The sequence below is a fragment of the Sturnira hondurensis genome, unplaced genomic scaffold (assembly GCF_014824575.4).
Source record: "Sturnira hondurensis isolate 20B ecotype Veracruz unplaced genomic scaffold, ASM1482457v3 Scaffold0020787, whole genome shotgun sequence".
Lineage (NCBI taxonomy): Eukaryota > Metazoa > Chordata > Mammalia > Chiroptera > Phyllostomidae > Sturnira > Sturnira hondurensis.
Window position 1 is genome coordinate 3,151,856 of NW_028093418.1, and position 12,087 is coordinate 3,163,942.

General features: G+C 44.6%; 1 protein-coding gene across 2 annotated transcripts in view; it reads left to right on the plus strand.

Annotated features, from left to right (window-relative positions):
* The first annotated feature begins 275 nt into the window (after nt 1-275).
* The window catches only part of ABHD5 (abhydrolase domain containing 5, lysophosphatidic acid acyltransferase), a 28,660-nt gene continuing 16,848 nt past the window's right edge, over nt 276-12,087 (plus strand). Inside the window, exon 1 of one of the 2 annotated variants that reach the window (XM_037030389.1) lies at nt 276-411. In XM_037030389.1, the coding sequence (XP_036886284.1) occupies nt 380-411 (32 nt within the window). In that variant the 5' untranslated portion in view covers nt 276-379. Of the gene's footprint in view, nt 412-694; nt 849-12,087 lie in introns of those variants that run through there. The other variant, XM_037030388.1, reaches the window with a different exon arrangement.

Below are 12,087 nucleotides of genomic sequence, written 5' to 3' on the forward strand. Positions count from 1 at the left end.
CCCCAGGATACCAGTGGCCGCCTGGTACCCAGTACCTGACAGTGCCAGCGGATGATGCATCAATACAGTCATTGAAGTTAGTTACTACATAAATCTGCCGCCTGGTTCTCACCAGGGCGTCGAGGCTGACTGCCCGGTCCAGCGCCCACACTAGAGCGCGTAGGGAGGGATGACGCATGCGTGGCAGGTGCTCAGCCGGAGGGAAGGGGAGGGCAGGGGCCGGGCACACGCCTGCGCGCGGCCGCGCCGCCGGGTAGTACTAGTGGGCGGCGCATGCGTGGGCGGCGGCGGCCTTAAGGGCGGCGGCGGCCCGAGCGGCCCAGTCGGCGGGTCAGCCGGCTAGTAGGCAGTCTGTGGCGCTTGCGCGGCGCCTGCAGCAATGGCGGCGGAGGACGAGGACATAGGCGAAAGGTGAGTGGGGCCGGGACTGGTGGGACTAGGACGCGCCCCTTCCACGCCGGTCAGGGCCGAGGCCAGGCGGGCTGCGCTGAGGACTCGCTCCCCGGCGTTGCCCGGGGGAGGAGCCCGGTCTGCTGTGCCCCGGCGGACGCCAGTTGGCGTCCGGGCGCAGGTGATTTGAGTCAGATCCCAGCGGCGCCCGGACGCCGCTTGACCCCAGCGCGGAGGGGCCGCCGCGTCGTGTGAGCGTCTCCGCGGGGCGGCGCCGCGGGTAGCCCGGCAGCCGGATGCGGCCGCCCTGGCTCTCTTTCGGGGCAGAGGCGGCCTCGGACCCCGGCCCTGCCCCAGCGCGGCCGGCAGGCGATGACCGGCCGTGCCTGCACCCGACTCCAGTCTCTGGAAACGGTCGAGCCCCTTTGGCCGCTTCCGAGCGCAGCTTCCGTCTGCAGGTAGGCGCTGTGCTCCGTCCAGCCTCATCAGAACGAAAGTGCCGCCGGGGCCGATACTACAACCGCTGCAGGAAGGGGCGGCGCTTCCTAGGGGCGCTCGCCGGCGGAGAGCCCGAATTCACCCTAGAGCCACGGGACGCAAGGGGGGGTGTCTGGGAAAGGAGGAGCCCGTCGTGAGGACCAGGGGATGAGGGAAGTGGGCATATGCTTTGAGAAAAGCGTTTGATGTACATAAACATTTTAGAAAGTTAACACGATATGGATACCAAGTTCAGAATTAAGCTTTCAATCGGAGATCTCTCGTGCTGGCAAGTGTTTTGGCTTACGAGAGAACTGTGCGTGCGCGCGCGTATGTAAAAAACTACATTGATATTGGAAGGCAAATGTCTAATTGAAGCTTTTTGATACGGAAATAAACTAAGCTTGAATTATTTTTTTCTACCTGTAACTAACTTCATGCTCTTGCCAGTAAGCAAGTAGTAGTTAATAAGTGGAACAATTAAATTGCTGTGAACGTTAGTTCTGTATTTCTTAAGGCTGGTAGTCATTTACATCGGAGAGTAAATAAATTTCTGTGGTCCCTTGTGTATGTTTAATATTTTAATAACAATTCTACTAAAGATCTTAGGAAAAATTTGCATGTGGAACATAATCTACATGATAGAGGATAACGGGGAATACCATGAAGGTGGACATTTGGAAACATGGGGGAGGGGGCATTGTGAAATATTAGAAATTAGGTTCTTCCTTTGAGTTTCAGTTATAAATGAATCCATTGTTTTGGGTGGTTTTTGAATTTCCTTGTTCAGGTGAGATGCTGATTGTCACGTGGACACAAGTAGGAACCTAAATAGTTGCTTGTTTCTGTATAGTTTGTCACAGTGTTTTGGCTCTTTTGAGACAACTTTTAGGTGGATTCTGATGTCTCCCTGTTGTTCTCAGGCTTGGGCATCCAGGGGGCAGTGGTGAAAGGAATTTATGGCTTTGGGTGATAGCTGGAGGCCACTGGGGATAGACTATAAAAAATCTTTAGCAGCTGTCTGGCGCCACAGCAGAGGTGGGCCTGTGTGGTACCTTGGCAGTACATTTGAGTAATGTCCGGTGTCCAAGCTGGTAAGGCCTTCTGAAACGTACCAGGCCAGGCAGCAGGTACCTGCTCCTGCTGGGTGCTCCCTTGGGTTTATATTAAACCCAGGGCTGACCCTGTGTGCTAGGTCTTGCCGTTCCCATTTTTCAGTTGGGCCTGCAACTGGGAGGCTCCTAGCACCACACTAATAAGTAGGGGGTCTGAATTGGAGCCCCTGGGTGTCTGGATTTTGTCTAAGGTGCTCTCCCCACATTTCTGCTGCCTCCCACTGGGATGGGAACTCATTTCAGTGTTTGATTCTTGTTTCTAGAGCTTGCTCAACTGACACTGTCTTAATTAGTTTTTGCATTGACACAGTGCATTCACTCACCCTCACTCTCTTTCCCTCCCTCTTTCTCTTTTGGTTAATCAACAATAGAAATATCCCAACAGCCAAGTATGTTGTGGAAAACAAAAGTCTCGATTCAAATTTCTTATTCTTAAAACATTTCAGGGTTAGATGGAAAGACCACTCTAACAAAGGAAACAATTATAAAAAGTCTTGGGGAGGTTTTTCTGGAGAATATGATTCTTGTGCTTTCCTTCCTGACTCAGTGAAGGCAGGCATGCCGGGGAGCTCATGGCTTTCAACATCAGACCCTTTTCAGTTGCAATACAGTTGAGAAAGCTAAATGTAATAAGAATGGGGTAGACGTCTGTGAATTGCTGCAAGATTGTCCCTGAGAGTGATTATCAGTTGAGCTGAGAGGAAGGTTGTCACAGAATTTCCGAGTTGCAGAGTAGACCATAAAATAGGTGGTTTGCAGTGGTGTGCTGTAGTTGGCTTGTACTGACAGCTGTTGCTAAATATTCAGGAATTTTGACATCTGTTGGCAGCTTGAAATCAGGCATAGTGGCAGTATTTACACCTTGGGAATCATTAAGTGCTGTAAATAGAGGATTTTTTTCTCCTCTCCTTCCCCTTCAGTGGGTTTACCAGCCCCCTCCAGGATGTAGGGTTAGAATTTGACTCAGTCTTAGAGATAGGAAAGTGGATTTCTTTTAAAAGACTGAAAATCAGTGACTCCTCTCTGTTGCCATCTCCCAAACCTTTGCCATCTGATTTCTTAAAAATCACAGAACTCCTCAGTGGCACATCCCGGGGGGCTTTTACTTTTCTATGTATTTATCTTTCTTGGGTCTTTTTCAGTCTTTGCCACTCAAAAGATGGTTACAGCTTTTTGAAACTCTTATGAGACATTTCTAGCTCTTATGATTTTTCTTCTTGTCTTCAGACCTATAGTCACTTTTATTAGGTTCTCCTCTTCTTCCCAGTCTCTAAATGTAGTCCTCCAAGATTATATCCTCATCTTCCTTTTTATTTTTTTGTTTTGTTTACTCATACTCCTTGACACACCTGTCTGTGGAGAGCACTAGAATCTCATCCTCATTATGGAGCCCTGTGCAGTAGCCCAGCGATGTTTCCCACCTGTGCCAAGTGTGTGCACCTGGTTCCTCAGGTGTACTTTGTCCAGGCCGAGATCTTGTCTGCACCTTCTTTTCCTGGAACTAAACAATGCAAAGTACTCAGTTCTTCTCTCTGTTTTTATTAGGATACTTCTATTAGGGTTCTTCTAGTCGTCCATGTTCAGAACAATGGCATGATCTTTTGACTCCCCTTTCGCCTCCTCGTTGCCCTGAATACCAAGTCTGTTACCAGGTCCGTTGGATTCTAAGCCACCTGGTTCAGTCCTTCCTTGTTCTGTTTACTGGGCTATTGCAGGATTTAGCGCCACATTCTGTTCCTGTGCTCTCAACATAGCATATTTCATTCCTTACTTTTATATCCCCAAGAGGCACGGGCGTGTTCGTGGCATAGCTACACACTGTGGCTTCATTCTGTGTCCTCGGCCCGACTTCAGAGCCCTTTGCAGGCACCGTGGCTCCTGTCTGTCTCTGGAGTTGCATTTTGTCGAGGTCTCTGGGCTCTAGCCCAGCTGTGTCGTTCATTGTTTCCTAAACAGGCTCCCTGCTCATTGCCCTCTCCGCGTGGGTTACTTAGTTCAAATTGTCGTCTCTGACCCGAAACAGATTGTGATCTCCCTTCTTTAAAGGTCTTTGGAACTTTCTTAAACTTTCTTTATGGCACTTATACCATGTTTTTAGTAGTTATTTGTGTGTATATATGTTTTGTCAGCTCATTGAAGACAAAACTTTTGTTTTACTTGTATGCCTGGTAGGAGCCTAAAGGGGCTTTATGACTAGTAGAGTTCAATACATTTTTTTTGAATTAGATAAATGTATGCTGGCACAAACTAAGATGAAAAACCTGGTAGTTGATTACATTATTTTGCAGCTGTGTGACTTGAGGTTTTGTCATCCCACGGTATTTGGGGAACAAGAGATATATTCGTAAGCATTCCAAGTTTGGATTTGACTGGGACAACAGTTGGGATCATGAGCTTACTGTATCACAGAGGTTGGGAATACGGTTTCCTTCCTGACTTTGGATGAGCCAACCCCAGCTTCCCTGTTCTGCCCCTTTCCAAAATGCCAATCACAGACCAGCAAATACAGATTTCAGTTATCTGATAAAGAATTTAACAAACCTCCGTGAAGCCCCAGGGGTAGCCCATTTAGTAAAAACAATACCAGAAGCACATTTCAGAATAATATGCATACCTGAATGCGACCTTAAAGGTTTGACTCGTTTGTAATGGCAGTTCAGAAACATTATAGTGTTAGGTTGTGGTTATGAATCATAAAAAAACTGTTGAAAGATTTTGTTTAAAAAATAGTCAGTTTGAACCCTGGGATTTTAAATTTTCTGTATCTAGTGGATGAACTTATTTTGGAACTAACACGAAATGTTGCTTGAATTTGTTAAGCAACTTAAATTAATATAAACCTACAATTGCACACATAGCTTTCTTTAAGTATGTTCGACCCTGTCCCGACTGCAGAATCCTTTGCTTACTGTGTGAGAGAAGGCAGGAAACAATTGCAGAAAAATAGTACCAGCACAGGGTTATGTAAAACACTGATTCTCCAACTCTGAGTCTTGAAAAATTAACCAGAGGTTAGAAGTGTAAAAAAAACTTTAAAATGTTAATTAATGTGTTAACATCTATTAGAGGGCCCCATGTTGTTGTCAATGTAATGGTTAGTGATAACTTAAACCATTTAAGTATCACTTATTTAAAATAAAATAGAATGTTAATCCCTTAAATTATGGTTATATGAGACATATTTTTTTTCCTCTTTTCCAAGAATGGGGTTTAGAAAGTCATTTCTCAGAAAAGAAGGCTTTTATTTGCCCAAGTGTTACATTGTCTGACTTGGAAGTTTCCAGTCAGTCATTGGTTGAGGAGTTATTTCAGAGGAAATAACTGCAAGCACCTCTCAGTTGAAGGTTTAGACAAAAATCAAAACCTCGTAGTTTCTCGAAGTGAGAGTAGCTTGCAGAGAGCAGCAGCAAACCTGAGTTTTCTCTCTGGACAGCACCAGTGTAGGGGTGGAGGCCATTTATAAAATCGGAATGTAGTGAAATCCCCTTTACTTCTAACCTAATTAGAAATGTTACTGAAGTGGCCAAAAGTGTGTGGAAATCGGCTAGATTTTTATATATTTCCCTCAGAATACTTGGAAACTTTTCCCACTGTTTCACAATGTTTACAGATTGTGCAATTCAGGTTTAGAAATACTATAGATAATCCAGTGTCTTGGAGAACAAAACAGGGATTACCAGGAAATTTAAATGTTGATAATAGGACATAGGTACATCAACACTATTTAAAAAAAAATAAATATTAGAACGCTAAGGGAAAAATTTCAGTGTTTTATCTCTCAAGCTCAGGATACTCAAAATCGTATTCTTAGGTTAGCAAAGTCTATTAAGATGTTCAGCACATCTTCTTTGGCTTTCCTTAGAATCCCCACATCGGGTGTGGTCTTTTAAAGCCTTTCTTACTCAGAAGTCTGCTCACTTGGAAGATTCTTTCACTGTATTTATTACAAAGACTATAGAACAAGACTCCCTTTACTTGTTGGGGTTTCCTTTGTTGTTGTTGGATGCCTTAGGGCTTGGATGCTCAACCCCTGGGGTTGAGTAGAAGACCTTCTGGTGCACATGGGTGGGCCTTCCTGTTGTCTGTGGTAGGTAGATTTGAGCCCTGTAGTGAATGGCTTTTTGTTTTTCTTTCTTTGTTATTGAAGTGTAATTGACATTCAACGTAATGTTAGTTTCAGGTGTGCAACATACTGATTTGACATTCGTATACATCATGAAATGATCACCAGGCTAAGTCTGTTGACCGTCTATCCCCATATATATAGTTTGAAACAGTTTTTTCTTATGATGAGGACTTCTAAGATTTCCTTTCTTCGCAAATTTCAAATTCCAACGCAGTGTTACTGACTGCAGTTGCTGTGCTGTGCACTGCATTCTCATGGCTTACTTAGTTTACAATGGGAAGTTCGTGCTTCTCGATCCCCTTTGCCCCTTGTTCCCAACTCCCTGCCCCTTGGGCAGCCACTGGTCTGTTCGTTCTCTGTATCTAAGAGATTGGTTTGCTCTGTTTTCTTTGTTTGTATATTAGATACCACACATGAGTGGAATCATATGTTATTTATCTTTCTCTGACTCATTTCACAGCATCATACCCTCAAGATTCAGCCTTATTGTTGTGAGTGGCAAGATCTAATTCTTTCTTTTGCTTTCCTTTTTCTTAATGGCTAAGAAGTGTCCCATTGGCTGTATCTACCATATCTTTTTTATCCATTTATCCATCAGTGGGCACTTAGTTTGCTTCCATACCTTGGCTATTGTGAATAATGTGGCAGAGAACATTTTTTCATGCGCCTGTTGGCCATCTTTCAAAAAATGTCTATTCAGATCCTCTGCCCATTTTGTGATCTGATTTATTTTGGTTATTGAATTGTATCAGTTCTTTATATACTTGAGATATTAAACCCTTATCAGATATATGATCTGCAAATGTCTTCTCCCAGTGAATGGCTTTTTTGAATAGTGTGATTGGCGTTTGGGTCATTTCTGAAATTAGACCCTCAATAGTAGGTGATAGTGTTTATTGATCATCTGCTTAAATAGGAAAGTTAACTCTTTTCTATTTATTTTCCAGAGCTATGAGAAGGCACCTCAGCATTTCATTCTTTTATAGGTGAACCACGTGAATTTAATTTTTACTTTGGATGTCGTGACCTCAGAAGAATGGCTGGATATCCAACAAGCTTCAGCCTTTTGTGTCCTTAGTTACAGTATCATGCCCTTAGTTCTGGTCTTCCTGGACTAGAAATGCAGAACAACACTCAGTGACACAGGACATCCTGTGGAGGGGGCAGAGGTGAGGTTGGGTGGTGTTAGAGCAACCGAGGTGGCACGTGAAGGTGTGGGCACTCGTGAACGCAGGGTGGTGAGCTGAAGGACGGAAAAGGTAGACCCCTGCCTTACCGTCGGGAAGTGTTCCTGTGAGCCAGCTGTGTGCGTAGTGCTCAGTGCGGTGGGTGCTCTCTGAGAGAAAAGGCAGCTTCTGTACAATTTGGTTAAGGCAAAACTGGACAGAGACTTAAAGAGAGGTATCTTTCCAGTTCCATTATCAGTGAAAATAGTGTTTTACTGTGTTTTGTTATATATAGATTTTTTAAGTTTAAATATACTTTTAAAAACTCCACTTAAACAGCTATCTGCCTTGACGACAAGGTTGTTGTGAAAACCTGAGGAGCGATGTTGGCTCGTGGTTGAAAAGCCCTGGTTTGCCGGCACGAGACCCACATGTACAGAAATTTCCGCTTGCCTCCTCTTTTCGCCCTAGCAGACAGAATGCTTGGACAGACAGCTGTCCTCTGAAAGTTAGTTTTATGGTAAGGAGTAGATGTGATCGCTGTATTACAGGCTAGTACATTACATTTTAAACTCTAGTGCCTTGTACATTGTAAGTATTCAGAGAATGTTTGGGGGGTTTGGTTTTGTTTTGCTTTTTTAAAGACTGAAACAAAGATTGCATTTCTGTTTTCTTTTCCCCGACATGCCTGTGATGTCAGTTGGAGTAATACTAGATTATAGTTCATTTCACTTTAATTTCCTCCCTTCCTCCCTTCTGATTCTCTCTGGCAAAGAACTGTATATGATTTGAGGGACATTTCAGAAAATCGGTGAGACTGAGTTGTAACTAACTTATTGGAACTAGCTCATATTTTTATGACCACACGTGGAACTGGAAGACCATTCCTGGACAAAGACAAAAAAGCTTCAGCTTAATAATGGTTTACTTTAAAATTTTTAAGTTCTGAAGGTTATGAGATTCTTTTAACTGGTTTTTTCCAACAGTTGAAAAATTGTTAAATAAATTGACAAATTCATTACTGAAGTCTTAACTTACTTTTTCTTGATAATTTGTAAATAGGTTTATATACTTGCAAATAGGCTAATATTAATAATGTTTTATGTTAATTTATGCTGTGATGATAAGTTACATGAAACATTTGTGGGGGATGCCTTGCGATCCTACACCTAATCCCGTTAGTGCAGGTTGACACCTGCAGCAGAGAACATTAGAGTCGTGCCTCATCGTAATACAGGCCACAGTGTATCTTCCGTCCTGCGCAGGTCTGAGGAATGCGACTTTATTGTGTAGGTAATGAGAAGTCCTCGTACAGGTTAAAGAAGGTAGTCACCGGAGAAAACAGGGGCTTCGAACTCATGTCTCTACTGGTATCACTTAACTTACGAGCCATATACCCTTGGACCTGCCTGGTGTTTAACATTTCTGAACCTGCATTTCACACCTCTGAAATAGCGATAACCTGGACAAGGAGGTATGTAATCATTCAGCAAGTGTTACTAAGTGCCCCTAACACCTCGTGCCCGGAGGAGTTTCACACAGAAGGGAAATGCAGGGCGTGAGCCTACAAAGCTTAGAAAAAGCTGGATCCCGGGTCAACCCACCCCAAACCTAGCACCTTCCTCTGCTCACACCTCTTCTTACTCACGTGTTCTGTGATGTTATTAGTGGCACCTAAGAAACCTAGGAAGCCTCAGTTATACCTTTATACCCAACCAATTATCAAATCCAGCTTGCTTTACTTTTTTTTGGCATAAAATTTTGTTATTATGAATTGCTTACATTTTAAGTATCCATGTGTTGAGTTTTGGCATGTGCATGGATCTGTCATCCAGTCCCAGAAAATGCTCTTACTGCTCAAGCGATTGATCCCCTTGTAATTCACAGCAACCACTTCATTTCAGATGAAGCAATAACTTTTCATTCATTTCATCAGTGTGTCTTTATTAACATCACAGGTATTGGAATAGAAACTGATTTAGTCATGAGCACCTCTAGAGTCCTTACCTTCAGGGATATTGCAGCTGGGTAAGGATACTGATGAATAAGTAGGAACTTTTCAAACAACTTGAGAAGAAAATAAAGTTTGAGTGCAGGGTGTCGTCCTGCCACCTTGGTCCACACGTGTCTGTGAATGAAATCTGATCTGAGGTTGGTGAGGTGGGTGATGAGTCATGAAAGGAAGGGGCATGCCTGTCCCAGGGTACTCAGAATCAAGAAGCAAGAGAGTGGGGAGTATTGCATGTCTAGAGACTGGAGAGAGAATAAGAACGGACGCAAATGATATCAGTGTCGAGTAAAAGGCCGGAGAGAGGCTGTTTCCCATTGTAGGTCAACCAGAAGTAGCCTTAGCTTTTTGAGGCCAGGAGTGATGCAAAATGACAATTCTTTGTCATTTCCTATCTTTGAACTCCCTCTGAATCTTAGCTAAAACTCTTTATTTCAAGAATTAGTTCCTAATTAACACCGCATAATTTTAGTGAATTACTGTTGTTGTCACCAGTATAGTGTCAGTTATGTACCATTTATTGCTCTACATATTTCTACATATTTTATCTTGGGAGACACTCCATGCCTTCTATTTGTGGGAGTGGTCCCCAAAAGTAATGGTCTCCAAACACGGGGTCAATTTCTAGTACTTGGAACCTGTGAATGTTACTTTACATGGAGAAGACTTGGCAAGCTTTGAACTTAACTGATTGAGTTAGAAATTGCAGCAGGACCCTGGATTACCAGGGTGGGCCTGTCCTGTGGTGGGGCTCTGCCCTCAGCTCCCCCTCCACTACCCCCATGGATGAGAATAAGTATACCAAGACATGATCTGCTTGAGGAGGAAAGGTGGCCCATCTCTCAAAGGAGAGGGACCAGGAACCTGTTTCTCAATGGGCTTTTATTTGGTTTAATTTGCATAGGAATACAGAGTGTATACGTAAAGCTCATCAATCATTGTCAGGTAGTAATGATCAAACTATAGATAACATTCAGAGAACTCCGAAGGCTTATTCTGAGTCAGGGTCAGATCACTAAAGGGCCTGTAAAACTTTGGGGAACAAACTCATTTCATGCTTGGACCCTTATCATTTAAATTGAGGGCATCAGCAAAGCGTAGGCCCTGTGAATCCTATTAACAGGATTTTATGCATTCTTTCTTACGCCTGATGGCCCTAGGGAACCCACCCTTTTCCAGTACAGGGCTGCATCCATCTCTGCCATTGTTTCAGGCTGAAGTCAGGCAGGGGAAATAAGGCAGCCAAGAGATTAGGAGACTTCTGGCAGGCAGAATGAGGACTCAGGCTGTGTCAAAGTGGAGGGGCAAGGACCCATCACCCTCTTTTTCTATAGCTCCTCAAGTTCTACCTTGAGGGCCCCCTTGCAACCGTGCTTGTCTTTGGTTGTCCCTCCTTTGAGGAGTCTTACCCATCATTGGCTAACCAGTCATCCACCCAGGACCAAGCAGGGTGAAGGGAAAAAGAGCAGAGGCAGTGCCCCTACAAGGAAGATAAGCTTTGTTTCCTAAGTGGCTTATGGTCCCAAGGTCTTTTTACTCAGCCTTAGCCGTGGGGGGTTACAGCTTCTGAAACCAGTCAGGGCGGTTCCCAACCTGGGCCATAAATGCCGTCACTGGTGTGCTTTCACATGACGAGCAGGAGGAGATCCCAGGCAGGCAGAGGGGAGAAGACACGTAGAAAACAGGAGGCAGTGTGGTGATGGACACAGACGACTAGAGTGACCTACGCAGGGTAGTGGGTACCAGCAGCCGGTGGGACTCAGAGGAGGCAAGCAATGGGTTTTCCCCTAGGGCGTCTGTTGGGAGCCTGTCTCTTCTGACCCCTGACTTTTAGCCTAGTGATGCTGGTTTCAAACTTCCGCTCTCCACAGCCGTGATGGGATACATTTCTGTTGTTTTAAGCCACCGAGTTTGTGGTGATTTGTTACAGCAGCCTTTGGAAGCAGCCAGGTGCACTTGTTAGAACAGTTACACACTCCCCATGTTCATGGATGCAGGTGCCTTTTCCTTCACTGGAAGTGCTTGGGCCACCACTCCTCTGAAATAATCCTCTTCACTATGAAGGTCAAGCTCAAAAGCAACTAAGAAGTAATCACTCTTACATGAGCCAATGTGTCCCAAGTGATTAGAATAGTTTTTCACAGATAGTAAGTGCTCAGTGAATACTTGTGGGGTGAATTCTATCATGTATCACAGTAGTTGAGTAACATGAGAGATAATTGACATAATATTGTGTAAGTTTAAGGTATGCGGCATGTTGATTTAATATACTGAGGTGCTGCAGCACGATTGCCATCCTTGGCCTTAGCTGACACCTCTGTCGTGTCACATAATTACAGTTGCTTCGTTTGGCGAGAATGTTTAAGAGCTGCTCTCTTAGCAATTTGAAGTCTATAATGTGGCGTCAGTGACTGTGCTTGCTGTGCGCATTCTACCTCCGGAACTTGACCTCCTGGTTGTCGGTTTGTACCTTTCGGCCTGTGTTATTGTGAATTTCAGTCCGTGACTCATCTTCCTGTCTCCATTTCTGTCGCCGCAGCCTCGGTTCAGGCTCAGGTTCCATCTGACTTCTGTAGTGGTTGGTCTGTCTTTCTCCTCTAATGCGTTTTCTCTTTCACTGAGAAGTGCTCACTTTAGGTAAGACTGGTCATGTGCCCCTGCCAACTGTCGCGTGGCTGCTAAAGCTCTGCGTGGTCGCAGATTGTTCCGGCGAGCCTTCAGTCTGCTGACGCCAGGGCAGGAATGGCAGGCTCATCCTCTCCTTGGCCGGCCACTAGCAGAGCCTGTCGGTTCCAGCCTCCCCAC